The 26,539-nt window shown below is 37.5% G+C and overlaps 1 protein-coding gene and 1 long non-coding RNA gene across 5 annotated transcripts in view; one reads left to right on the top strand and one right to left on the bottom strand.

The window, feature by feature from the left end:
* AGTR1 (angiotensin II receptor type 1) overlaps positions 1 to 26,262 on the top strand; it is a 31,385-nt gene extending 5,123 nt beyond the window's left edge. For 3 of the 4 annotated variants that reach the window (XM_048955622.1, XM_048955621.1, XM_048955623.1), the window contains one exon: positions 14,048 to 26,261. In XM_048955622.1, the coding sequence (XP_048811579.1) occupies positions 14,101 to 15,180 (1,080 nt within the window). In that variant the 5' untranslated portion in view covers positions 14,048 to 14,100 and the 3' untranslated portion in view covers positions 15,181 to 26,261. Of the gene's footprint in view, positions 1 to 14,047 lie in introns of all 4 variants that reach the window. The other variant, XM_048955624.1, reaches the window with a different exon arrangement.
* Positions 1 to 26,539, bottom strand: part of LOC125697884 (uncharacterized) — a 142,267-nt gene that overhangs the window by 108,676 nt on the left and 7,052 nt on the right. The window lies entirely within an intron of this gene.

The raw sequence follows: 26,539 nt of genomic DNA, 5'->3' as shown, positions 1-26,539 counted from the left end.
AATAGTCAGTAGATGAAAAACAGGAACAAAAATACAAAATAAAGCAGCATTCCTGAGTCCTCTCCATTTTCTGAAAATTGAGAGGGTTACACCAAATGAGAGCACTGTGCCTCAGCGTTTTTAGCTCAGAGGGACTCATGCAAATAGTAAAACATTCCAGAAAACCACTGAACAGCTGTACTTTTATGCTGGGGGGCTTACGCAAGGGAGAAAAATGCACTAGCTGACTTCCCTAAAAATGTTCTGTTGGCAGTTATCCTCAATTTAACCCTCCTTTAGCATCATTACAGCCTGGGCAGACCCTTTGCTCAAAGCAGCCAGCACATGACATACAAAGATGCAGATTGAAGTTGTTTATAAACCATGCCCCATTCAGTCTAACTTTATAAGATGTGCATCTCCTTATTTTTCTTCACAAAAATTGTTTTTTTGGCTTTTCTCTCTTCTCCCCTAATTCGTGTAACCTCAAACTAAATGTTTATACAGTTTTCCTTTCCTCCCTATGAACCCAAGAGTGAGTCAACTACTACTCTTGGTAGCTGCCCAGAAATTTCTTCCTCCTCAGGTACTGCAGTTCATGTGGGTCAGGAAAACACTTGTTTTCTAAGTGGAACTGTAACTCTTCTGCTAGATTTGTCTCTGTTTTACTATTGGCTTTGTTAACTGACCAACAGCAACTTATGTTAGGAGAGTTGCAGTTTTTCCTTAAATCAAGCTTTTATTTGGGTTAATATATATATATATATTTATGCATGTGCTTTCCAAAAAAACTCTTTTAAAAAGGGCTTAAAAATATTTTGAATGCAAGTACACTGTTATCATGCTGTTTCGTTTCACCAAGAGTTCTTATGCATACCATCAGGAAAAGTCACATCAGTGCAGGACAGCCATATATTCCTCACCTCAATTAATAGTTTTCCTAGCAGTGAGTAGAGCTACTGTGGCATATTTTGGAGTGCACAGTGCTATCCTTCTCAGTTATGTTTGCTTGAAAATCAAGAGTGCATTTTACTCAGAGTGCAATGATTCACAGCATGTCAGCTTACCCTTGTGGTGTGTTTTGTTTGTTTGTTTTTAGTGGATTTGGTCGATGTTTATTTTTATCAGGTTTGGGTTATTTGGGGAGGGAGAAGCAGGGTAGGGCAGGTGCATTTCACCTTTTTGGGCTGTGCCATCCTTCTTGGTTTTGTTATCTTTCTTGGTGGTACTCAGTACCTATAAGGGAAAATTCTCAGAGCCAGAATGGTAAAGAGATTTCAATAATTGAATAAATTTTACGTTGGGAAAAAAAAGCATACAGGAAACAAGCTATACACATTTGGCAGAACATCTATTTTGCTATCATTCTATTAAGCATGCAGCTTTCCAGACAAAGCACTAGGGATCACAGTATCTGTTTTTTTCACGGGCAGTAACACCTTCCACACTGTTTTGAATTAAGGTATCTGACTCTGAGCTTTCATTCTCTTTGATTAACCCCTTAGCACCTTAGTAATCCAACTGACTTGTATCAAAAAAATCACAGATGCATCGCTTATCTTCGTGTTTGGCTGCTCATCAGATTTTCTCCTAATCCCCTAAGAGGAGTTTTGTTTAAGTGAAAGCAGGACTGGGCCTCTATGTTGTCCATGTTACACTTACTAACAGCTACAATGCCACTAATTTCTCTTGGGCTTAACTGCATTACCATTTTAAAAGATTTTGGGGGGGAAGGAAGGAGGGAAGAGGTCTGAATAACTCTTGTACTTCAGCAGTTACCCATACTATTTTCTTTCCTTTCTGCCTTTGGTTTCCTTTTTTCTGACCCTAATGAGGTATTCATTAAGAAGCCTTCATGCTGATCCTGTGCTTTTAATCTTTTAACTTTTCCCTCCAGGCTGTTACTAACATTTTCATTTAAGGAAAAAAAGTCTTTTCTGAGGCAGATTGCCATAGTGCAGTATTTTCCCACCATAAGAATATCTAAATTAATTATATAACAAAAATAATCAAGTGTCTCAATCAGACCCAGTGAACCAAGTCCTGATATGCAGGGCTGAATTATGACACATGGAAAACAAAGCGTCTTTTGAACATGGGCGTTGAAATCTAACATTCATTTCCTTACACAGAAATTCACAATACACTTGCTTTTGCTTTAGAACTTCTCCAGTAAGACAAACAATATTTTTCACAATGAAGTCAAAAGAAAAAATGCTCAGCATAAGATTTGTTTTTCCCCAGAGCCATAACGCCTTGACTAGCAGGAAGTTTGATAGGAGTCACCAGCCAGGTTACTAGAAATGCAATGCTGTACTGGCTAACGTGGAAGTTTTAACTAACATGACAAGGTGCTTTAGTGACTTTGGTATGTCTTTGTCCATGTATGAATGCCGCATCTGCACGAGTGCTTGTTTTTCAGTTAATGTTTTTGCTGCTAAAATTTATCAGTCACTTTAACCACTGGTGATAGGTGAGAAGCGGGAGTGCAGTTCATTAGAGCTTTTTACATGAATGAAAGCCTTATAAATAACTGTGTGCAAATTTTTTTTTTTGTCTCTACCACTTTGACAGATTAGCTGTTGCTGCAGATGAAAATGCCTGTATTGCCCTGCACGATGCATTTCTCAAACTTGAGGAGCCTCCTCTAGCTTATTTTTCACATTTTTATATATATTTCTATATATCTTCTATATTTTTAGGTAAAAAAAAAAGTAGAACTACAAAGTATAATCTGCAGATAGGACTGTGTGTTCTTAGACATAAATAGCTTTAGATCCCCCCAAGGCTCCACCCGTATTTAGCTTAATGACAGGTAGAAGTCTCTTTGAGGATTAATGTAAGGCCTCACACACAGCACAGTATTTCCATACTGGTCAAATATTGCTGATGTGCTCTACAACTTAGAGGAAATTTATGCACATAAAGTCTTGTAGCACCTTTCTTACTGTTTTACAAGGAAGTACGGAAATGCAGTTCCATCACTTCTGTCACAGGATCTTTGACATTTTTAGACTCCACGTTACTTTTGTTTTCAAGAAGTTTTAAAGATTTGCAGTGGGAACATTGTGCCATCACCAGAATAGCTTGACTGCTACCACTACAATGCAAGTTTCTTTAAGAGAACTAGACAATGAGAAGGTGACTGAAGTACAGACAAATCAACTGGTTAAATTGAAAAAAGAGATCATACAAATGAGAAAACAGGAAACTCACCTTTTCTCAAGTATTTGATGTGAGCTCAGTTTGCTAATTATATGTGCATCATTTTGTCAACATTGCCTTTCATTCCTCAGTTCCATGAAGGTAGCCATCTGAGTACTGTTTCTTCCTGCCAGGTCCAGTTCTTGTCATAGCAATGCTTGGAACAACTGGTACCTCTGAGTTGTACCTTCAGCTGCAGGTGCTGTCTTTGTATATTCAAACATTGTTAAAAAGAGCAGATCTTCAGGCTAAACCAGTAGATATTTCTTTGCTGCTCATAACATTGTCTCATCCTTGAGCAACAGCAGAGGAGAAAGGCTCTTGTTTTGCCTTCAGAGCAAGCTGTGGAAGTGACCTTCCCAAAATAAGACTACCTTCCAGGTGATAGCTGTGTTCCCCTGGACTTGTGAAACCAATGAGTAGTACAGATATCTTGACAGCAGAACTAAGGACTCACTAAGACATTCGCTTCAGCAAGAGTGAATAATCAGAGACTGAAGATATTCCCAACAACATGGAAAACTGTAACTCCTTATTAAGCTCTGAGCACTCTGCAGATTTTCTCCCCTGACTTGGGAAGTAAAAATGGCAGTTAGTGCTTATGAGCTTAAGCTCATATGCTTATGAAGATACCCACAAGATCCAGTGAAGAGCACCACATAGCTTTAAAGGCATAAACTGATTAATAGGTATATGGTGTACCCAGTAAGTCAAACCGTGATTCTTATACGTGACCTGAATTCATATGTGATATGTCCTCTTCTGATAGGAGACCGGATAAGTGCTTTCAGCGGTGCTTTTTTACTTCAGTAAGTCCTCCCCCACCTTGTCTCTCCAAAGCCTTTTTAATGTAAGGCTGGAACATAGAATTGAGTCAAGCCAAGAATTAATAACAGCTCCCTTATGCCTCAGGTTGGCGGAGTTCACTGTAGAAGTTTATAGTTCATTCTCCATGGAAATAATGATGCTAATAGATGTGTGGTTAGGTGTCCAGAAGCTACATTTGTGTAGAATGTGCACTGCTGTGCAATTAAAAAAATACTTTAAAACTTCTTATTCCATGGAACTAAGCTATCAACATAGAAACTTAAAATTCATCAAGTTATTTCACTTGCTCTTAGCAAACCTGAATTTGATTTCTGTCTTTTATTAAAAATAATCACATGGGGCACACTATATTTTATATAGGCAATTCTGGCTGCAATAAAGGAAATGTGTTAATCCACTCATTTACTATCATTTGGAGAAAGTAACTGTGCATCACGTAACCTTTCACAGCTCAAACTAATCTCACTTTTATTCGTTCTGGGACTTGATGGCTTCATTCTTGTTAACTGTGGACTCTTTTGGGTACTTCCAAATACCCTAAGGGTACCTACATAACGAGACATCACATCTGAAATTATGAATGTACACTGAACTGTATGTTTAGAATAAAACAGCATCTTATGTTGCCCTTCAAAAATTTTTACAGGTTAATGTTGAAAATGTTAGAAGTTCTAGAACTGCCATGATTTGAAAGACTTTTTCTGCCATTATGCCTTAAATGGGGCTGTTAAAAAAAAAGAGAGGTGCTGATAAGTCCCTGTTAAGTAATCTTTAGGTTTGCATACTGTTTATAAATATTTTTTCTCTCGTTTATCACCAATCTTCCTTTCTGGTAAAACTAATTGATAGAACAGAGATTCAATAATAACAATAATAAATAATAATCCATGCTGATGGGTAATGATAGTTAATGGCCTCATTTAGAAATATTAATATATCCAATTGTCTTCTGTGTCTTTTAGAAAAAAATGGCCATTTTTTACCCTGTGGTATAAACAAAAAGAGGGACCATCTTCTGCTTCAATTCATTTTTAAAAAGAAATTTGGGTATAGGTTAATAACCTAAATGAGAGAAAGAAGATCTTCATTTCTGACAAGCCTGAGCAAGTGTCCCAGGACTGGGACATGGGGATATCACTTAGAGATTCCATTTTCAGATATCATCTTCTCTGAAGCTTTGCCTTTTGATGTTTCGTTTAAGAACACTGAACTAGAAGTCTTAAGCTAGGAATTTATTTTACATTCTCATTTTTTTTTTTTTTTTTTCCAATTTTAAAGTTAGTGCTATATGGATAACTTTACATTCCTATCACTTAAGTATTGTATGTATTGTATTTCCTTAAGTCATACTAAACACCAGAGAGTTTGCAGTACTTTGTTACAGTCTTGGTCAAAGAACGAGAACAGATTGCTCTCAAGGATAAACAAGGAAGGAAGGGACCAGAAAGTTACATGGAAAGCTGTAAGCTACCCAGAAGACTGGGTACACTGTCAAGCCAGAGCAAGTGATGTATAAAACCTCCACCTCACCAAAATTTCCCAAGAGATTAGATACACAAACACAGTGCATGGTGAGAATGGTGAGTCCTGCAGTGTTATGGAGTGCACATTTACATTTATTGAACCTCAGAATGGTTTTTCTCAACTGTTTAATGGAGGAAACTAAATTTTGTGCTTATATATGAAAAACTCCCAGAGAACAATGTTTAGTGTTAAGCCTAGCCTAGAACACCAGAAAAATGAAATCTATGAACTAAAACACTTACTAAAAGTCAGTTACTATACTTTTGGCTAGCCACAATGAATGATCTGATGATCTGTGGATTAGTCAACAAACTTTAGTAAAATAATAATAATAATAATAACCTTATAATCACCACGCTAGTGTTCTAGTGAGGTTGAGAAATTCTAGTGAAGTTAAGCAATCCTTCCTTGAAGGAATACAACTTTGTAGAAGTATGGATATCAGGATTTCCCAACTCTTTGTAGGAGAGAAAAAAAAAAAACAAAAAAAACCAACAGATGAGGAGGGAATTGGTAGTTAACTGTGGCCAAAGAACTAAATTGCATAAATAAGTATTTCCAGTGTTCCTGGACCCTGCAAGTACTACACGAGTACATGAAAAAGTTGTCCAAGCTTTCACTTCCCCTGCAGCTAACTGTAACATCTGCAATGTTAATGCAGTGTAAGCTGTTGGAAAGGGCATCCAGAAGGTTTGTCGCATATTACATAGAAGTATTACTAAATGCTTAATAATACCACAAAGCTTTAATAGAGGTGTTGCTTCTCTGAAGCCAATATTTGCTTTAAAAGTCCTTCAATTGTAGGGACTCAGACTGGGTCATAGTGTCCTAGAACTAGAACAAGTCTCTTGCACTCCATGCAGAACATGGCACTTTTCTCAACTGCCTCCAAAACTTTGGGGATTAACAGAAGACTCTTAGGGCTGTCTAAGAACAAGCTGCAGTGACAAGACTGGCCCTCTGGGTTGTTCCATCTCCCTTTCAAACAAAAGTGGTCAGAAGGTGCTCTGGTAATACAGCACACCAGTGTGGAGCAATCACAGCCTCAATTGATTGAGGCCTTGAAACTTTTTATGGGTTCTAGATACTGTAGAACAGACGATTTGGGTCGGTGTGGTTGGAAAAGATACTTAAATTTTCAAACGATGAAATTGTTTACAACTCAAAAAATACATTCTGTGCACTTCAAAAATCACTATTTGCATAATAAAAGCTGTGTGGGATCACATTGCCATTTCATCACAGAAACAGTTCTGAAGTTGCTTTTTCAGCAATAAAAGCTTCCTTGAAATACACATTTGAGTCAAAATAACTTAGAATCACTTTCACTAATATTCTGTCTGATATTTGGAAGAATTGTGGTTTGACTAATAACAGGCATAGTTTAGAAAGAAATGTAGTTTACTGTATAGGTGCCACTTTTTCTTCCTACATTATTTAGGTAAATTATACTTCTTCTCTCCCTATTAATTTTTTATTTTTTATTTATTTTTTTTTTTATTGAGCCAATGCGAAGCTTTATAATTTAACTACATATGTCTAAAAGTGCCAGGGCCTTGCTCCATGACTTCCTGGTGCAAGAACTGGACTGAAAGTCTGCAAAACCATGAACATACTAGAATAAAGGAAATTAGATATAAACTAGTATGTAATAAAAGAAAATGTGAGTGGCTCACACTGGTACGTAATACTTTACATAAATACAGATGTTTTTGATAGAATTTTGTTTTGTATTTACATCTTGAATAATCTTGAAGGTGGTATTTTGAAAACTGAAGACACTTGAATATGAAATAGTTATTTTTAAATAGGAAATACGGACCTCTAGTGGTCAAAAGTTGTATTATACTGGTTGAATTCCAAAACAATTCAAGTATCACTGTGCTAAACTGTCTTATTTTCCTGCATGTTTTCCTCCTCCCATACCCAAAACAAAGCATTCAGAGTAGCCTCCTTCTGCCTGATTTCAGTATTCACTCACTCCTCAAGCATTGATGTTTCCAGATGAAAACATCTTTTTATCTGCCCTTTTCGCACATAAAATTTGTCTAAAATTGAGTAAAGTTGAGAGACATTTAGGAAGTGAGGGAAAATTAATGAGAGTAGCCTCTGAAAACACACAGCAGAGATGCTCATTCTTTTCAGCATAAATTATGAAAGCCATCATACAGAAGGACAGACTCTTGAAATGTGCAAGAAATAAATACAGAAAAGTTCTTACAGAGAAGGTCAGAGTAGATAAACAATTTCTGTTTACAAGGTAGCAATAACTAGTCTTCTGCTAGCTAAAAACCAAGTGATAAACAATTTAGAGTTCTGAGGAAGCAAATCCTATGAAGATATTGGCACTTTATGCATCACGTACATAAAGCTAGCACAAAATTATTATTTTTCTGTCAGCTCCAGCAAGGAGAAAGAATCTACATATAAAAAGATAAATATTTTATTCTTAAGTATAGTTTATATATGTATATACACATATAAATTTACAGTTCTGCAATGCAAGACTGCCAAGAGAACACCAGTACACATCTCCTCTACGTGATTCAAAGCAGCAGTTGTAAAAGTAATAAAGCACAAATAAAAGTTTAATTGCTGCACGTTAAGATAGTGTAAGCAAAACACAAGTTAATTAAAATTTATTTCAGATCAGTGTCCCACTGCTGCAAAATGCATGAATATGGATGACACTCCACCTACCTTATGGAATAAGTAAGAGTAATAATTGAGTGTAGAAATATATTAGCATAGGTCGTACAAATACACATTTATACGGGTTTTTTTTTTTTTCTTCAAAAGTATCAGAGCTGATACTTCTGAAGTAAAAAGTTAAGTACCTCACTACGACTCAGGCGCATAGTAAAAGCAAGCACCACAAAACTGACAGCAGTTTCAGTGCAGCAGCAGTTGCTTTATGCACGACTGAATAGGAGGACATCTATGCAGAGGCCAAGTTACAAGATTCCGTAAATTCTACTTGTTCTCATATCAAATCACTTTTTGTTCCAAAACTGCAAAAGCAGCACCCAACTTGACAGTTACAAATAAGGATCTTTTGAAGCTTACTTCTGTTCTTGCTGCTCCTGAGCCAATGCACAGACAGGGTTCCAGTTCCACACTGCCTGCTGCAGTTACAGTTCAGCAGTATGTTTGCTTATTGTCACTCAGCACGAAGTTAGACACTGATTTCTGTGGAAGATAGCAGTAGTGATGACAGGAGGCCCGGACACACTGCAAGGCCACGATAGTGTCCTTACTGCTTGAGTGTCTGCATTGCTCTCACCCTTCTCAATTCACACATCAACTGTAGACTAAAAATACTTCGTTAAGCTATGAGTGAGGAAAACTGGCTGTTAGAAGAAGCAACAAAAGAGCTAGGAGAAAGGTAGGTATACAGCTTTGCAGAATGTCCAGTCTCTTCATGCTGGGGACATTAGTCACAGGGCTCCCAAGCAATTGTCCTTCCCCCAGCTCTGGAGAATGGATTTATGATTATTACATGAGCATAGGTTTTCTGCAAGACTGTTTGCTCAGACAGGAACTGCACTCAATTTGTTTCTTACGTTCATTTATCTTCTAAATCCATATTTGTTAAACAGTAATTCTTTTCTCTGGATGGATTCCTACTGCATTTGGTGCAAAGTATTTGTGGAATATAAGCTTGGTTCTGCTCAGGAGCTCCAGGAAGGCAAGGAAGGGGCTGAAGTAGGACATGAAGTGAAAAAAAAATACATTTATATTTAAAAATACTGTGAACAAGGGGGTTGCAGTGCTGGGTGGGAAAAAAAAGCAGTGAGATAAAGCATTTGGGAAGTATCATTAGTTTCTCAGCAATTAGAAAAAAAATACAAGAAATTAGGAAAGGAGTGGGAGCTAAAATCTCCAGATAGAGGGAAAAAGCTTGGACCACAGGAAAGTAAACATAGTTCAATACTGAACATACTGTTCCAAACATTTTACAGCCTCTTCTCCCTGTGTAATAATTTTGTATAAAATTAGAATGCATCATCCTCCAACATGGTAATATCATCTCATTTATGAGAAAAGTAAATAACCTACCATCAGAAGAAAAAAAAGCACCACCACATTTCCTAACGGTGGCAGGGTTGTTCAGTCAGTTTGCTTAGTTTCTATCAAAGCAAATATTAAAAACACATTTTTTTTGTTTGAAAACTGACTTGTGACATCTGCTTACCTATTTATAGCTGATGAAGTTCTCACAGAAAGCCACTGTCAGTGTGATCTTATCTTTCAGCAGGCAGAGTGCTGTTTACCTTGTATGGGCCTAGCATTCCTTGTTGTTTCGACAGGCAGTTTAATTAGGATGCATGTTCACCCAACAGAAGCAATGAATGAAGTGGTAAATAATAGTCGGTAGAGCAGTCTCAAGCATTTCATTATCAGTGACTCATTATAATCATTGTAATTAAAAAAGATAAAAGGTCAAACAGGACAGTAACATACAACAGGGGTTTGCTGCTCACCAGATAATTTGCTTTAAGATTGATGTTGCCACGCCATTCACAATCACTTCAATTCAGTCTTTGTAGAAAAAGCTCCTTGTGTATCAGCCTTCAAATGATCCAATTATCATTATGTTAACTCAGGTCATTTAAGATGCTTTAAATGGAATTATCTGTGTGCACAATTTCAGTACTTGCATTTAAGTGGACAGTGGTTTATTCTGTTGTGGTGAATTCTAAGAGAAGAAAGTTGCACTAACCACTATTTCTGTAGTCTGTAATACATCCTGTGTGGAAGCACCTGCTTTTATAAAGTGCTTATAACCATTTATCTAGTCTTGGAGAAATGTCTTGCTCAACCTTAATTGGGCTTTGCATACTTTACTGCAGGCCTGATTTGCAATGCTGACTTCAGTTTCATAGTGCTAACTTTTGACCACTATCTCAGTGGATAAATAAGCAAAGGATATAAGATAAAAAGTGATTTTGGTTGGAAGGGACCTTCAAATCATCTAGTTCCAACCCCTCTGCTACAGGAAAGACTCCTTTCTCTAGGCCAGGTTGCTCAAAGCCCCATTCGCTGGCTGTGGTAGTGAACAGAGCACACAGCACCAGCATGTAGGTGTGGCAAGGTACATATTGCCAGACTTCAGTGTTGCAGAATCTATTATTTACTGTCAAGCACTTTCACAACCAAGGGCTGAGATAAGAGGATTTATCTTGAGGTCTTTTTGTGTTGGTGCTCCCTGTCCTATGAATAGGATGACCTCCCACAGAGCCAGACACCAGGTACTGTAGATATGGCACAGTGAGAGCCAGCAAGATAAGCACAAATTGCCATATGTGATCAAAATGGAGTATATATGTGTAGCATCAGATGTATTTGCTTAACTTTGTAACATCTTAAACATGGTAGAAAAAGATGGTGTCATTTTGAAGCATCAAGACTAATTCACAGAGTAAATTGGAGAGCCTGGTAGATATTTACATATCTTGACAAAAGGTTTGTCATTGGCTGGAATTAACTGGAATTAAATTCCAATATCCAGAAATATCAAGATCCTAAGTCTTGAGATTGCCCCATTTGATTTACTGAATCAACTTACTGATGCAGACCTTATAATAGAGCACTAAGAGGGAAAAAAAGAATATTAAAACATAATTAAGTGAGGGCCGAAGAGAGACGTGCTCAAAAGGTACTGACTGCAACCCATATTCTGTGTTCAGTGCATGGCTTTTCCCCACACCTCCTGTATGGGCTTTGCAGAGGTGTACCTGTGTGCCACTTTCCTGTTAAAAACAAAGATGAAAAAGTCAACTATTTAGGAATAAGATTTGTCTCCTAGCTGGAGCGCATCAGTCTTTAACACAGTAGCATTCTGCCTTTACCAGAAACGTGGAATGGCTTGGGTTGAAAGAACCTTGAAGATCATCTAGTTCCAACCCTCCTGCCGTGGGCTGGGTTACCACCCATTAAATCAGGCATTACATCAGGTTGCCCAGGGCCCCACACAGCCCACCCTTGAACGTCAGTGCTAGCAATGAAAATAATGAGCAACTGCCTCCTTAACAACACAGCCCACGCTACTGAAAGAGCAAGTATCTTTCTGAATATATACTGTTTATACAAAAGTGACATTACAGGGTTTTTTGTTTGTTTTAAAGCCAGTATATTTCACTTAATCTTGTTTTCAAGCAGCACAGACTGGGTTGGGCTGACAGCTGTCAGGATCCTGCACACAGCAATAAAAATTACTCTGCGATAATAACTACTGATTTTTATTTTTATTTTTCTAAGTTTCCTTTCTTTCTTTTTGTTTTAAGTGAAGACTGGCTGTTTATTCACTCTGGAAGTTTAGTATCAGACTCACAGCTAAAGCCATAAATCATTAATAAGGAAATTAGTCCTGCAAAACACACAAGCCCTGGCAAACCAAACGAGTGCTATATTTGTACAGTTTCCATAGAATTGATGTGGTCTAGAAGTATTTTTCTTACTCTAAGATTACGACTTCAAAACTTTTTACTTAACATAAGTTAGTAATGTGAATTTGTGACTTCTCTAACATCCTTAGACTCTATTTCTGAGGTTACTAATTAACAACAAAGAAGCACAAGATTGGATTTTCAGAGATTTTTTTTCTTTTTTTTCAGTCATTCATAGTTCAGCATCATACTTCTAAGCCAGACAGAATCTAGGTAGCTTCTAAATATTTAAGGTCCAGCAGAAGGCTATTCACATCAGAGATCAAAATAACTCTTATCTGAATTCTTTTCTTTCTTTGTACTTTTTTTTTTTTTTTTAAACATACACAGTAAAATGATAGTCAGAGTGCTTAAGCACAGTTTCTGAGATATACAGATAGCTTTGCTTGAGAGATACAGCGCTTGATTATAGGAAAAAATAATCTAAGTAAAGACTCTGAATGTACAGCTATCTGCCATTTTGGGTCATTATTTTTATAACATTTGCTCATTAACATATTGTTGTATTTTAATCTGGAACCTTGTTCAAAAAATTGAAGGAAATCTGTTGGATTCTTTTAGTGTAAATGAAAATTAGCAATGTACAACCAACTCCTAGCACTGTTGTTTCTGCTATATTCTGCAAGGTCTACTTTAAAATAGAAATCAGTTGAGAAAACACCGAAAGACAGCTCTGTGGCTCTCCCTCCTTTCTTTCCCTCCCCACCATTTGTGTATTTCAAAGGCATTGAATACTTCTGTGTTGGCTCTGCTTGACTTTTAGGACTAGAGGGAATAGCTTTAAGATGCACCAGGGAGGGTTCGGGTTTGATATCAAGAGAAATTTCTTCACTCTTGAGAAAGAGTGGTGATGCATTGGCACAGGCTGCCCAGAGAGACAGTAGAGTCACCATCCCTGGAGGCGTTCAAGAACCGTGGAGATGTGGCACTGAGGGACGTTGTTAGGGGGCAGTATTGGTGGTAGGTGGATGTTTGAACTAGATGATTTCAGAAGCCCTTTCCAACCTTAATGACTCTATGACTGTCTTAGCAGATATAAATCGATCAGTTTAAGATGTTGGCTCTCTGCTTTCTCAGTATTTTCAAGAAGCTGTAATGATCAAGATTATCAAGACACATCTGTTATAGAAAAAGAATTTTCCCTTCAGTTTTTGTGGGCTGAGAATCAGTATTCTTGGGTTGATTTGGGCATTTTTAAGTTGTTATTATTTATTGCTAAACTGTTACATACTGCATGGCTCACTTCCAGGCCCCTGTAGAGTCAGATTAAATCTCCTCCTATAGGTATAGCAGCAAGGCTGCAACATATAATCTACTCTTGCTCCAAATCAGCAAAGAGCAAAGTAAAAGAAACTGCTGGTTTCATCCGCCTGCCTTCCAAACAAAAAATGATTCAAGAGGAACACACATTGTGAAATTCCCACTCAAGTCAATGTGAGTTCCAGATAAACAAGTGCTTTGTATTTGAGGCAACCGCTATCTATGGTGTCAGGGTAAAGTTTTGCAGAGAATGAACTGCACGTTCACAACTTGCAGATTGCAGACCTGATTACTACTTCTATTCAAAGCCAGAAAAGAACCCTATGCTCATGTTTTTGGAAGGAAATTCTGATTTCACTGACAATGAGGGCAGGATATGGCCCAGAAATTATAAAATTGAGGAAAAGCATGAAACACCAGTAGCATTAGCTGTATGACACAAGCACATGGAAAGAAAAGCAAAGGAACACCAGTAGAGAGATAATACCATATACTTATGAATAAAAATTAAAAGGGGAAAAATCTGTTTCATTGCTTTCCATTTAAGTTTTTCAGGAAAAGTAGTGAATAATAATGGGGTACCTACAACCTAGTTTTCAACTGAAAGTCATAGGCAGAAGTCAGTTAATGAAAAGCAGATTAATTGCTGACTATTCCATGTCTTATGAGTAAGAAATGGAATTCGCTACAATGATTCGTATCCCCAGTTAAACAGAAAATCTTGAGATTTAATTGAAACTTAAAAAACACCCTAAATCCCTCATGAACTATTTTTATTTCCTCTTTTTGCTCCCCCCCCACAGGTTTGATCTTCACATAGTTTCCCTGAAACAAGGCCACAGCAGAAGAGACCAAGATGGTCCCAAACTATTCTACTGAAGAAACTGTTAAGAGAATTCACGTCGACTGTCCTGTTTCAGGAAGGCACAGTTACATCTACATTATGGTTCCAACTGTTTACAGTATCATCTTCATCATAGGCATATTTGGGAACAGCCTGGTCGTTATTGTCATTTACTGCTACATGAAATTAAAAACAGTGGCCAGCATCTTTCTGCTAAACCTGGCGCTGGCTGACTTGTGTTTTTTAATAACTCTGCCACTCTGGGCAGCCTACACGGCCATGGAATACCAGTGGCCTTTTGGCAACTGTTTATGCAAGCTAGCATCAGCAGGAATCAGTTTCAATTTGTATGCCAGTGTGTTCCTACTCACATGCCTTAGTATCGACCGCTATCTGGCCATAGTACATCCAGTGAAGTCACGAATCCGGCGTACCATGTTTGTTGCCAGAGTAACCTGCATTGTCATCTGGCTCCTTGCTGGTGTGGCCAGTTTGCCCGTCATCATTCATCGTAACATATTTTTTGCGGAGAACTTGAACATGACAGTCTGTGGCTTTCGATATGACAACAATAACACAACACTGAGGGTTGGGTTAGGCTTATCCAAGAATTTACTGGGATTTTTGATCCCTTTTCTTATCATACTAACAAGCTACACCCTGATTTGGAAGACCCTGAAGAAGGCATATCAAATTCAAAGAAATAAGACCAGAAATGATGACATTTTTAAGATGATTGTGGCAATAGTGTTTTTCTTCTTCTTTTCCTGGATTCCTCATCAAGTGTTCACTTTTCTGGATGTATTAATTCAATTACATGTAATAACAGACTGCAAAATCACTGATATTGTGGATACAGCTATGCCCTTTACTATTTGCATCGCTTACTTTAATAATTGTTTGAATCCTTTTTTTTATGTTTTCTTTGGAAAAAACTTTAAAAAATACTTCCTTCAGCTAATAAAATACATTCCACCAAATGTCAGCACACATCCAAGTCTCACTACAAAAATGAGCTCCCTCTCGTATCGACCACCAGAAAATATACGCTTGCCCACTAAAAAGACTGCTGGGTCTTTTGACACTGAGTGACGCACTTTGCTATATTCTTTTTTCCTGAACAAGGTTGTGAACGAAGCAGCACGAATGACAAAATCCATCTGCAGTCCTAGACATCACAGCTTACTGCTTATTACAGAAACATTAAATCACTTCAGCAAAATCACACTGCAAAGATTTAGCAGTGGCCTTCTATTTTACCTTATGCGGAGGACTGCCTGATTTTCATTTTGTTTTACTTCGTTGAAAGCAGCATAAATGATAGGACAGGTACATCAGAGTTTGTCAGCATTCTGCATTTACTCAAAACTACAGATCATCTCTGAACTCAAAGGAAAAGCTTTTGTAAGTGACATGAATTATGAAGAACCTGTTTTGCGTATGTGAGCCAAGTTTTGCCCAAGTTTTGTTTCAGGCCCTGATGGAACTACATTGCTTCGTTTTGGGTTTGTGGGGTTTTTTTGTTGTAGGTTGTTTGTTGTTGTTCTTTTTAATGAGTCATTTGTCATTGTATTTATAACTTGTTTCTCTAACATATACTTTATCTACAGGCCCAACTTAAACTGAAATTTAAGGACCATGAAACTGGTCTCATTCTGATTTGTGCTACTATTTTCCATTTTTAAATAGCAAAATTTCATAATATATGCAATAAAATGCAGGTTTATTTATTAAATATAGAATAAATATATTTTTAGATTTATATTCCTAATTAGAGATTTCAAACATTTCTTCAAACATTTTTATCCCAGTGGGTATTTTTATACTAGTAATATATACACACGCATATATATATATAGAGAGAGAGAGAGAGAGAGAGAGACAGACAGACAGACACACAAATAGGGTTTCCTCACATTTCTCAATGGTGTGCTGTGCTGACTGAAGAACACAGCTTATGGAGTGGGCTAATCCCATGTTTTATGCAACTGTTGGAAAACAGAAGTCGTAGGACAGAAGCAATCAGAAACCTTCAAGCTATTTTTGTAGAATAACCAGAGTACTCTATGAGAGAAGTACCAACTAATGAGATCCATTCAGTTCTTCAAAATTCTTGGACATTTAAGCTCGGATTCTGACAAAAGCATTGTGAGGCTTTTAGTCATATCACTAAATAAGCAGGACCAAACTTTGTCCTTAGCATTTACTTCATTGCTGTTCACTTATATGAAACTGATCCTAGAATCAGGATTATCTGCTCTATGTAGACCCACATTTTATTTGTATGGAACAATTTTAACAATTTTTGATTTTATACTAGCATAAATCAGAACAAAAATCTGGCTCAAGCTCTCCACAAATGAAGGGGAAAAGGTGATAAGAAGTTCCAACTCCTGAAATCCTCACATATCCTTATAAATCTCAGACAACGAACTCCAGAAAATATTTGCCTGATTAACTCCCATTTATTTTCTTCAAAGATAAATGAGCTCGTAAATACTTTCCAACATAATAAAGCTTAAGAAAAAAAATTCCAAAAATCCACATATTTGTCACATAGACAGATACACGACCCTGGAGAATTTGTGGTATTTATAATCTTCTGAATGATATCTTTAATGTTGCTTAGTTAGCAAGCAGCTGGATTTTCTATAATTCCTATTTACATCTCACAAGGCACTGTGATGATTCAGTAAAACTTCTACAGCTGTACTTCACTAAAAAATGCTTTTTCATTGAAGGTTGATTTAATTGAAAGCTATTTTAAAAATCTGATACCTGAACGTGTCATTCAGGGACAGCTGAGTTATTCTCACCTATAGCGCTTTATTTTCAGCTTATATCCTTACACAGGCGTGTGAAATAGCCATTCTTTGAAAATAAATATGGCAGCAGTGCCATACATTATAAATAGCATCCAGAGCACACAGTAAGCTGATGAAGGACTATCAGAGCTTGCCATTTATCTGTATGACATTTTGTTCACGTATACGCGTACAAGTCGAACAGCATCAGGAGCTCCAATGGAGGAGGTACCTCTTTCTCAGACACAATTCGGTGTGCTGTGCTTGCCACCTGCTGGACACAGCCACAAATTTTTCATCTTAAAAGTTACTAAAGGAAGAAGCAGCAATATTTTCCTGCCTCTTGATAGATCTGCAGATCCTTGCCTCTGGCAAAACTTTTGTAGAAGTAACTGCTTCCTGGATGGACAATTTTGTATTCAGCTTCCTTGGGAAGGAGCAAAGCAAGTGTTTCTCTAACACCTGCTGATTCCTTTGGTCACCAAATACCAGTGTCCCAGACCACCACAATGCATAGCTCATTTACAAAGTGTTGACTGTGTTACTACAGGAGATATCTCAAAGACGCACATAAATTCTTTGACTATTTTTGCATACATATATAATAAACAGAAAAAACCCATACTTGTGCAAGCAGTAACTAAGTATTTAACTGAAATGACTCGTTTATTATCAGGAAGACAAAGAAGCAGTCAGCAGTGACTATGAATAATAAAAATAACTATCACAGGACAAAACAGACCAGAAGCCATTAGATAGTGATTTTCATCATTTCAAGCTATATCCTGCATTTTCAAGAGCATGTATCCTAGTTGCTGGTGCTACCTGTGTCGTGGGAAAAAGCTAGGGCATGCACATTCTTCTGGGTTGCTCCAGGAAAGGACTGCAGCTGTTGTGCTTTGAAGGAAATGCTAGCCTTGAATAGATAGCTAATAAATAAATAACTCTCAGATATATATATATTTTTTTCTAAGGGGTTGGAGAATGGTCAGCAGCTGTCAAGGACAGAATCCTATTTTAGCATTTCCTAAAACAAAAATCAATACATACTGAAAACCACCTATATCCGAAGTTAAAAGTCTCCAGCAAATCTAACAGGGCAGCAGCAGAGCTAATGCCTCCTGAGCACAGCTGTTACTGCATGCAGCCGTATGCAGTATGGGAGCAACTGCAGATGCTCCCACAGAGCCTCAAAGCAGAAATCAGTTGGAGTCCCCTTCTCCTTTAGTAAACTCACACCATTTTCTTCACCCATCGTGCTGTAATCAGTGCAGGTGCTGAGAACACTTTGTTGCTGATCCTTGCTATCCCCTACCCATGTACTTGCTGGGAATCCTGTGCTGGAGACCTGTGAGTGAGGCGTGCAGAACAGCAGTGCCATGGGGTGCAGGGTCAGGCCCTTTCTAATCACAGTGTCTCATTGAAGCACCTCAACTTAATTATTCTGACCTCCAGCATGCAAGAGGCAAAGACTCAATACAAATTTGGTTTTTGTCTGGTCATCTGTTAGGTGCAGATAAGAGCAGAGCCTCCTTGGCCTTTGTGATATGCTTGGGACTGCATGGTCCATACTGAGGAGCAGGCAGAAGGCTAGAGAACCTACTCCTTGCCAACAAAGGAGAGAAGAGTAAGGTTTGGCCCTGTACGACTGCCACTTTAGGATATCTTTGTATTGAGCCTTCTTGACTTAATATCAAAACATGAACTAGTTTCACATACTTCAGAACTCACTTTCCTAAAGAACACAAAGTTAGTTGAGATGCAACAATATTACATTTTAAAAACAAGTATCCAAAGTACTTCCTATTCTTAGGGTATCCAAAATTAAAATCCTTGATATGCTTTTAGTCTGTTTCTGTACTCTGGTATGTGGATCTCAAGACCTTAGTGGGGACAGCACTTAGCCCTAAATATAGGGTATTGCAGTTATAGACTGTTGACTTGTATGAATGAATACTGTCCCTGTGCTGGAGGAATAACTGATAAATCACATTATACTGGACATGGGGTTGGACTCGATGATCTCTGGAGGTCCCTTCCAACCCCTACAATTCTGTGATTCTGTGATGTACATACATAACATTTATTTCTATTGTGCAGTTGTCCCTTATGATGTTTCACACTCCACTCTATACTGGTTGGCCCATTAAATGCCTAGTCTGAATCATACTGTGTGCTGAATAACCTTAATTTCAGCAAAGCCCTTACAGATACAGTGGGGATTAATTTGGGTTCTTAGCTCAAACAATTGTTTTGTAATTATACTGTTAATTGAGGTGCTGCAGAGGCCACATGTCCTTTGCTTTACCAGAATCACTGTTAAGATGGCGGTTCTCATCAACTTGGAACTGCGACAACAGCAGACAATACAATAGGATTCCCAGGTTTGGTTTGGTTTTGCTTGCATAGCTTCAGCAACAATTTATCTTAGTGACCTGCTTTTTAAGTATTTTAAAGTGCAAGTGTTCCCAGGGAGAAGAGTTCACTGTGGAAACAAACAAACAAACAAAAAAACTAGGAGGAAATGGGATGGAGCAAGGAGAAGGCCTAATAAGGAACTTGTTAATTTCAGAAATACTTATTGCTGTATGTAAATAATTCTATTTTCACAAATTTCTGTTTTGTTTTCAGTTTGCTTTTAAAGAACCTAAGAAGAAATCTTTCAGCTAAGGGTTAAGAACTTTCAGAAAGTTTGGAGAGGCTCTTTTAAGTGTCTTTAGAACATCCTGCTCAGTTTGGAACATATCAAACCATTCCTACCCAACTCACAAGGTCGGGTCTCCAGCTCTGCTCTTCTGTCACAGGCTTGGCCAACGTACCATCCCACAAGCTAGTGCAAAGCAATGAGGTTGTTCTATCAATCACTAAGTCCATTTTATCAATGACCTCGCTACCAAGGCTGAGTTAACAAATCCACTGTGCTAATGACAGAGCTGTCAGGCTCATTGTCGCTGGTGAGTTCTGCAGACGTGGCTATACAAGAAATAAGTACAGACCATGTTTGAGAGCAGGATCCTGCAGTCTTTGTAGTGGTCTCGTGCTGTGTCCTTCAGCTTTAAAAATACCCTATGAATAACGTGTCAAAAACTAGATATTTTCATTTCAGTATTTTTGTGCAGTCATGGTTTGTGAAGTGGTGGCTGTGTTTCCTATTTCAATAGAAATAGCTTCATATTGTAAAAAGTTACTATTATAAGAGCTTCTGTTGTCTGAAGTATTACGAAAAGATACAAAACGTGTCATCAGTAGGTAACATCTTTGTGAAAGCCATCTCTGTTGCTGTGTTAGTCCACTCAAAGAAGAGATTTATTTCTATCTTACTCTAAGTACTCCAGTATTATCAGTGTCTTAGAAACCCATCAGGTAACTGTATGTCCAGGAGAGGCAGATAATGTGCTGCATATAGATCTGTATCAGCTTGGCCTACCTAGCCTGAACTCCAGGCTTAGTTTAGAGCCCAGTGTACAAATACAAAAGAACAGAAAATATATACTGCAGTAGTACTATGTATAATTAAATTCACTGAACAATTATGAAATACTAAAGGAGCTAAAATAAGGCTATTTTCTTAAGTTTTGATCAAAGCGCTTTTATTTTTAAACCCTTCTCTAAGATTTTGGTTTTGCACTGTAAAAAACCCTCAAGCGTAATAAAATTTGCAGACCCAAACCCTTCTTTGTATAAAAGCAGCCATGAAAAGAGAGAATGTTTATGATTTGCAGGATACTTCTCAAGGAAAGAGTATAAATAAAAGGTTCAGGAGATGTAATTTCACATAATGGAGAACTGCTAATGTTGAACCTGGTCATTTTGTGTGTGTAATTTGATCACTCGAAGTGGAAGTATAAAGGAATATGCAGCAAGGCATACTTCATAGCATACTTTCTATGTTAGACTGTTACATGGTGCAGTGTGTATCTTCAATACAGCAAAATGATACTTCTGCTATTCTTGAATTTCTCTGTTTATCAGTGGTAACTTTGTATGCTATTGTCTGTAATTTTTAGATGAGTGAGCAGCAGAAATGTAGTGCTTTGCTTTAGAAAGGATTATCAAATTTTATGTTTTGGTAAAACTGGTAATTTTGCAAAGAAGAAATATTTTCTCACAGAAGCATTTACATCAAGTTGATGGTATTTTAAAATATTGAAGATATTACTCTAAAATACATTTAACTGTGTTGGTTCAAATTATTCTTCACACCACATGGCTAGGTTGTTTTGTTCAAATTCAGTTTTTCATCAGACCTCCAAACAAAGGTGTTTTTAGCTTTACTTTTCAACAGAGGCAGCAGAGTTTAGGAAGGACAGGAGCTGACAAGAACACTGGACTCCAAATGAGAACATTCTTTTCTTTTTCTTTTTTTTCCTTTTTTTCTTTCTTTAATACAGCTCATAATCTAGAAACTCTGAAGTTGCAATGTGATTTTGTTTCGCTCAACAAGGCTTGTGAATCAACATTCTGTTATTTAAAGAAAACTTTAAGCTAACTGGTAAAAATATGTTCTATTTACTGCTTCAACTTGGGTAATATTCTGCACCTACAATGAATAACTACGCTCTCTGTAAGATCTAACTTCAGTTTTCCTGCAGGGCTCACTGTTACGTGAGTATTGGATATGCTTTGAGAGCTTAGCAGATGAGCTCCAAAACACCAACATTCATTGCTGTAGCCCACAAACATGCTGGATTTGAACAGGGCATTTGGGCAAAATCCTGTCAAGATGCTAGAAAATATGCAGTATATTTAAAAAGAAAAAAAAAGCAAACCCACTATCTAACCTATCTAAGGCATATTCTGATTTTGATCTCTTACCTCCAACCCAAAAGAAGATTGCAAAGCTTATTTGCAAGATCATTTTTTTCCTTACACTTCACTTGAAGTTACGCTTACCTTGGAGGTGTTTGAAGGCCAAGTTTTCTACCAAGCTAATTCAAATACTGACAAGGCTGTTCCATGACGGAACATGCCTTTATCTCTCCTGTCGTATCATTTGACTGATGATATGCCTGTGTCAAAGCAGAAGCCAGTCGGCACTGCAAAGCTCCACAACTTCCAGCTATGAGCAGATTGCCACCACCACACAGAGTAGCACTTGTGCTCATTAGCACCGAGTTTCACTGCAAATAAACTTTACATATCCGGCTCAATAAATCCATAGAATCCACAGCCTCCTGAAAGATCTGCCACAGGTAGGGACAGCCCATCACCATTTCACCTACAATGAAACTCCTGCCATGCAATGCCAGTAGTGTTGCATTTACTGATAATACAGAATACAGCATTCACACACAGCTGTTAAGTTCGCTATAGCAGTGAAGACACATGGAACAACACGAAGAAAGTGCTGCATAACTGTATGAATCCTATATTGTTTTCAATGCCAGCTTTCACAGAAAACAGAGGAATCAAAGACTTCGTATGCTTCAGATCTGGGAAATGCTTGCTTTTCCAAAAGCACAGTGCAGTTCTCTTAAGAGAACTCTACCAAAAAAAATTTAAAAAAAAAAAAAAAAAAAAAAAGGGAAAAAATAAGATACTGAAACATCACTACACACATTTTGTATTGCAATTTAGTCGTGCAAAAAAATTAAATGACATCTGGTCTGTAACTCTTCCTGCTGACTGTGCATTTGACAGCCTCCTACTGACAGTGGTTTCAGTATTTCTCCTTCAGTACTTCTTTCTCCTTCAGAAGGAAATAAAACAGGAGATAAAATGTGTCTTAAGTGAAGGAGAAGAGAGTAAAACACAGGGAATATTTGAAGATGGGTCAATGCAGATATAGTTCCTAGAGCTGCATTACCTGCTCTTATTTTTGTTACATTGAAAATGGGTAGATTTCAAACCAAGAAACTATCTACAAAGCAGAAGTTGCCTGCAGGCTCTGTATAATATTAGGCTGTTTGAGAAGTATAAAGCCTCAGGCTGTATAATAATCAAAACTGCAAACACACTTTCAGCTACATATTAAACCCGCTAATATTCTATACTTAAATTTTCAGTTTCTACCTTTTACTAGCAAACTTTGATGTTGATTTAGAGAAGTCAAGTCAAAGCAGTTCTGAAAACACCAACCATAAATCTGCCACAGCTCTTCCAGTGAGCAAACAGGGCAGTCTGAACATCGCTCTTCAAATTTCTGTAGCACAGTGCTAAAATCTGCCTGCTTTATCCCCATCTAAAATGGTGTTGCTGCATGGACATGGTTATAGTCCCCAGTCTGTTAAATGAGACTTCGCATTTTTAAGAAGAGGAAAAGACAAAAATGTGCAGTCAGCTGTCATGGAAGAGCTATGGGGAGTGGTACTATGGCATATCAAAGACATTTATCAAACAAACACGAACACTGGTTGGAGTCCATTCACAGTGATGTCAGCTGGAATTTGACCATTGGCTTTAAATAAGAGACAACACTCAGTTCTGAGAAGTCTCATGTCCTGCCTTTAATTCTAAAATCAGGACAAGATCAGCATGCAAACAATTGCTTTATCTCCCTTTGCATACAGATTGAACGACAGCATTCAACCACAATTCAACCACTTGCACTGTCATTGGATATACACAGTGCAGTCAGGGGCTGCTCAATGCAAAACAGATGAGACCAAAATGATGGAACCAAAAAGTCAACCCATCTGCTTGGATGGGTTGTAGTAGACACAGACAAATTGAGCTAAAAAGTACAAAAGATTTCCTTATACTACAAAGCTGCTTCCTAGCTGCCTTTCCCCCGCCGCTTCTCTATTGTTGTGAATAGCACTTCTTGCAGCACATATTAATCAGGAAATTAACCTGATGTTAGTCTGCTTTGCTATCAGGGAGTTTGCAGTAATTTGCATGAGCACCACGCGCAGTGTTGCTTAGTAACAGAGACAGTGGAATAAAGCCATAAAGTGGGAGGAGGAAGATGAGGAGGGAGAAAATCATAGAAGCATAAAAACTTTTATAGGCACTTAAGCACACTTTTCCCTGATTGAAGCAGAATTCATGAAACAATTACAAGCCCATGACAAAGGCTGGTAATGATTAGCCCTTAAGAACTAGTTATTTTCTGACAGTTTGGAAGCTATTTTTGTTTATTGCAGAAAAGAAAACATCAAATCTTCTTTGGACTACTCAAAGCTGAAGACACAGATTAGCACCAGCTGATTACCTAGTGCCAGCATTTCACTAGAACTCCTACTGTAGAATAGAAAATCTATGGAATAATTTAGAATTGTAATTAATTCTTGTCACCCAACTAGATTTTTTAAAGTAATATTATGCACTTCAGTACTCAATACTTACATCATGATGTGCAGAAATGGAAAATATATGATTTAAGGAATTATTAGGAAAAAAGATAAGTACCTGTTACAATAAATTACAATAAATTCAGCCTGGAATACTGACAAAGATATGTTTTATAAAAAGAAAAATCAGTTTTGCAATGAAGTCTAATCTACATGAAGCCTTTCACACATTTCAACTAAAGCTGTAATTCCACTATTTAAATAAAGACATAGCTTTTTACTAGCAGCGAAATGTTACTTCAGTCATGGAACATGAGATTTTTTTTTCTCCTAGAGACAAGATTTACATAGAACATAGAATAATTTTTCATAGCAATGATCATGCTTCTGACCCATGTAATCATATCTTTTTCCAGTCATCAACCTGTTCAAAAATAATCACAGAATATCCCTGCAGCAACCAGACTGCAAGATTTCAATACCTTGCTTTATCCCGCTGCTTCACGCAGTAAAGCAATACCCAGAAATAGGCAGCATATTTGACAATTGTTTTCTGATTTAGAAAAAACACTGTTCTCACTGTCTCTCCGCTATCTGCTACACATGACCCTTGAAATCAATCTTTTTTCTTTTTTTTTTTTTATTGTTTCTGTTTTTCAAAGAAGGCCCTGCATCTTGGCATCCTTTAACATCATTAGAATCTTGTCCTTGATTAGTGACTATGTTAGTTCACTAAATTTTGTAAGGTCTGCTCCTAACCCTAATCTATCTGGAAGTGGCTCAGAGTTTTAGACAGACATCATCTTACTCCAGAACACCACTTCTCAGCCTATCAGCAGCAGCACATAACCATAAAGATGGGCAGAAATGCTGCAGCCTCTATTCCACCTAAGCATATCATACAGATATCATCGCAGACCACTTCCTCTGGACAGAAGAGTTGACATTCATCAGCCTGTGTTTATGCCACTGATTTCTAGAAGCAGTGGGATTTTCCTGTTCTGCTCTTTCAAGTGAGAGCATGGAGTTGTAAGGGAAAGAGAAGCATCACAGCAGAGAGATCCATGTTAGGGCACGCCTGGTGCCCCATATGGTCTTCACAAAACTGGCTGCCCTGCATACAGCAGTGCCTTTGCTCTCATGAGCATGTCCTCCATGCTAATGTCCAGGCCCACTGCAGGAGTACACTGATCTTCCACTAATAGGAGACTAAACTCAACGTCTCCTCAACTTGACTGCTGGGACTTGTCCAGCTCAGAACTTGGGCATTCGGACAAGATTTGCTTAGCAGCCAAACAACCTTATTCTTTTTCACTTTAAGAAACTCAAACTTTATCTAATTTATGAATTCCTCCAATTCACATTTGCACACACTTCCCCTGCTTTGTTGATGAATTCTTGTTATGCCTAATTTCTAAATGCAATGCTGTGGGGAAAGAGTCCAAAAATTTACTCAGTAAGTTCAACTATATGTTTTTGATGTTAGATAAACAATAAACAAATGACAGCTTTCGTATTGAAAAACTCAGAAATGAGTCTATATAAATGAGCAAACCCTGCTTCAGAAATACCAAAACCACTGAACCATTAGAAGACTGTATATAAAAAAGAGAATTTCTTATTACAAAAGTATCTGAGCTACCTGAGAACCTATCCAGCCATAACTTTGAAGTCATAACATGCATCTTTGAAGTAACGTGTACCTTTGAAGATTTCTTTATACAGTTTCCACCACAGATTAAATACCCTTTCCAATAGATAATTCTTAAACCTTTTCTTGTCACCACAAGAATAGGTAAGACAGAAATGCTAACTAAAACTTCTCTAAAAGATTGTCGTCTATCAAATGAAATGCATCTAGACACAATGAAAATGCTACAGAAATATAAAATAGCAGTAAAATACTAAGACTAGACTCAGGCTAACCCTGCCCCAGCTATGCACATGGTATGCCATTTGTTAGAATGCATTTTCTCTCAGGCAGCTGTTTTAAAAATGAAGCAACATAACATCATCTTTTGACACAGCCCTTTAAGACAGCTTATTACATCACACCAGTTACAAGCATACCCAAAAGCTGCAACTCTTTTCATTTAAGTTTTCACTGACAAATTTTAAATACTTCCCAGTGTCCCAATTTAAAAAAAAAAAAAAAAAAAAAAAAAAAAAAATCCATTAAGAAAAATAATGCTGACATGAAAGAGAACATTCTATTGAGAATTCTATGTAAAGTTGCACACACAAATACAAATAAATCACATCCTGTGTGATTTCCTAGGGGAGAATACCCTGTAGGATTTTCTGATCTGCGAGCAAAACAATGAGATACAATTTGAGAATCAATGCTCAACTCCAAATATAAAGAATTTAAACAGAAGAATCACTTCCCCCTCCCCAAAACTTTCTTAAAAACAT

The sequence above is a fragment of the Lagopus muta genome, chromosome 9, assembly GCF_023343835.1.
Source record: "Lagopus muta isolate bLagMut1 chromosome 9, bLagMut1 primary, whole genome shotgun sequence".
NCBI lineage: Eukaryota > Metazoa > Chordata > Aves > Galliformes > Phasianidae > Lagopus > Lagopus muta.
Note: the sequence above shows the minus strand (reverse complement) of the source record. Positions and strands in the feature narration are given on the sequence as shown.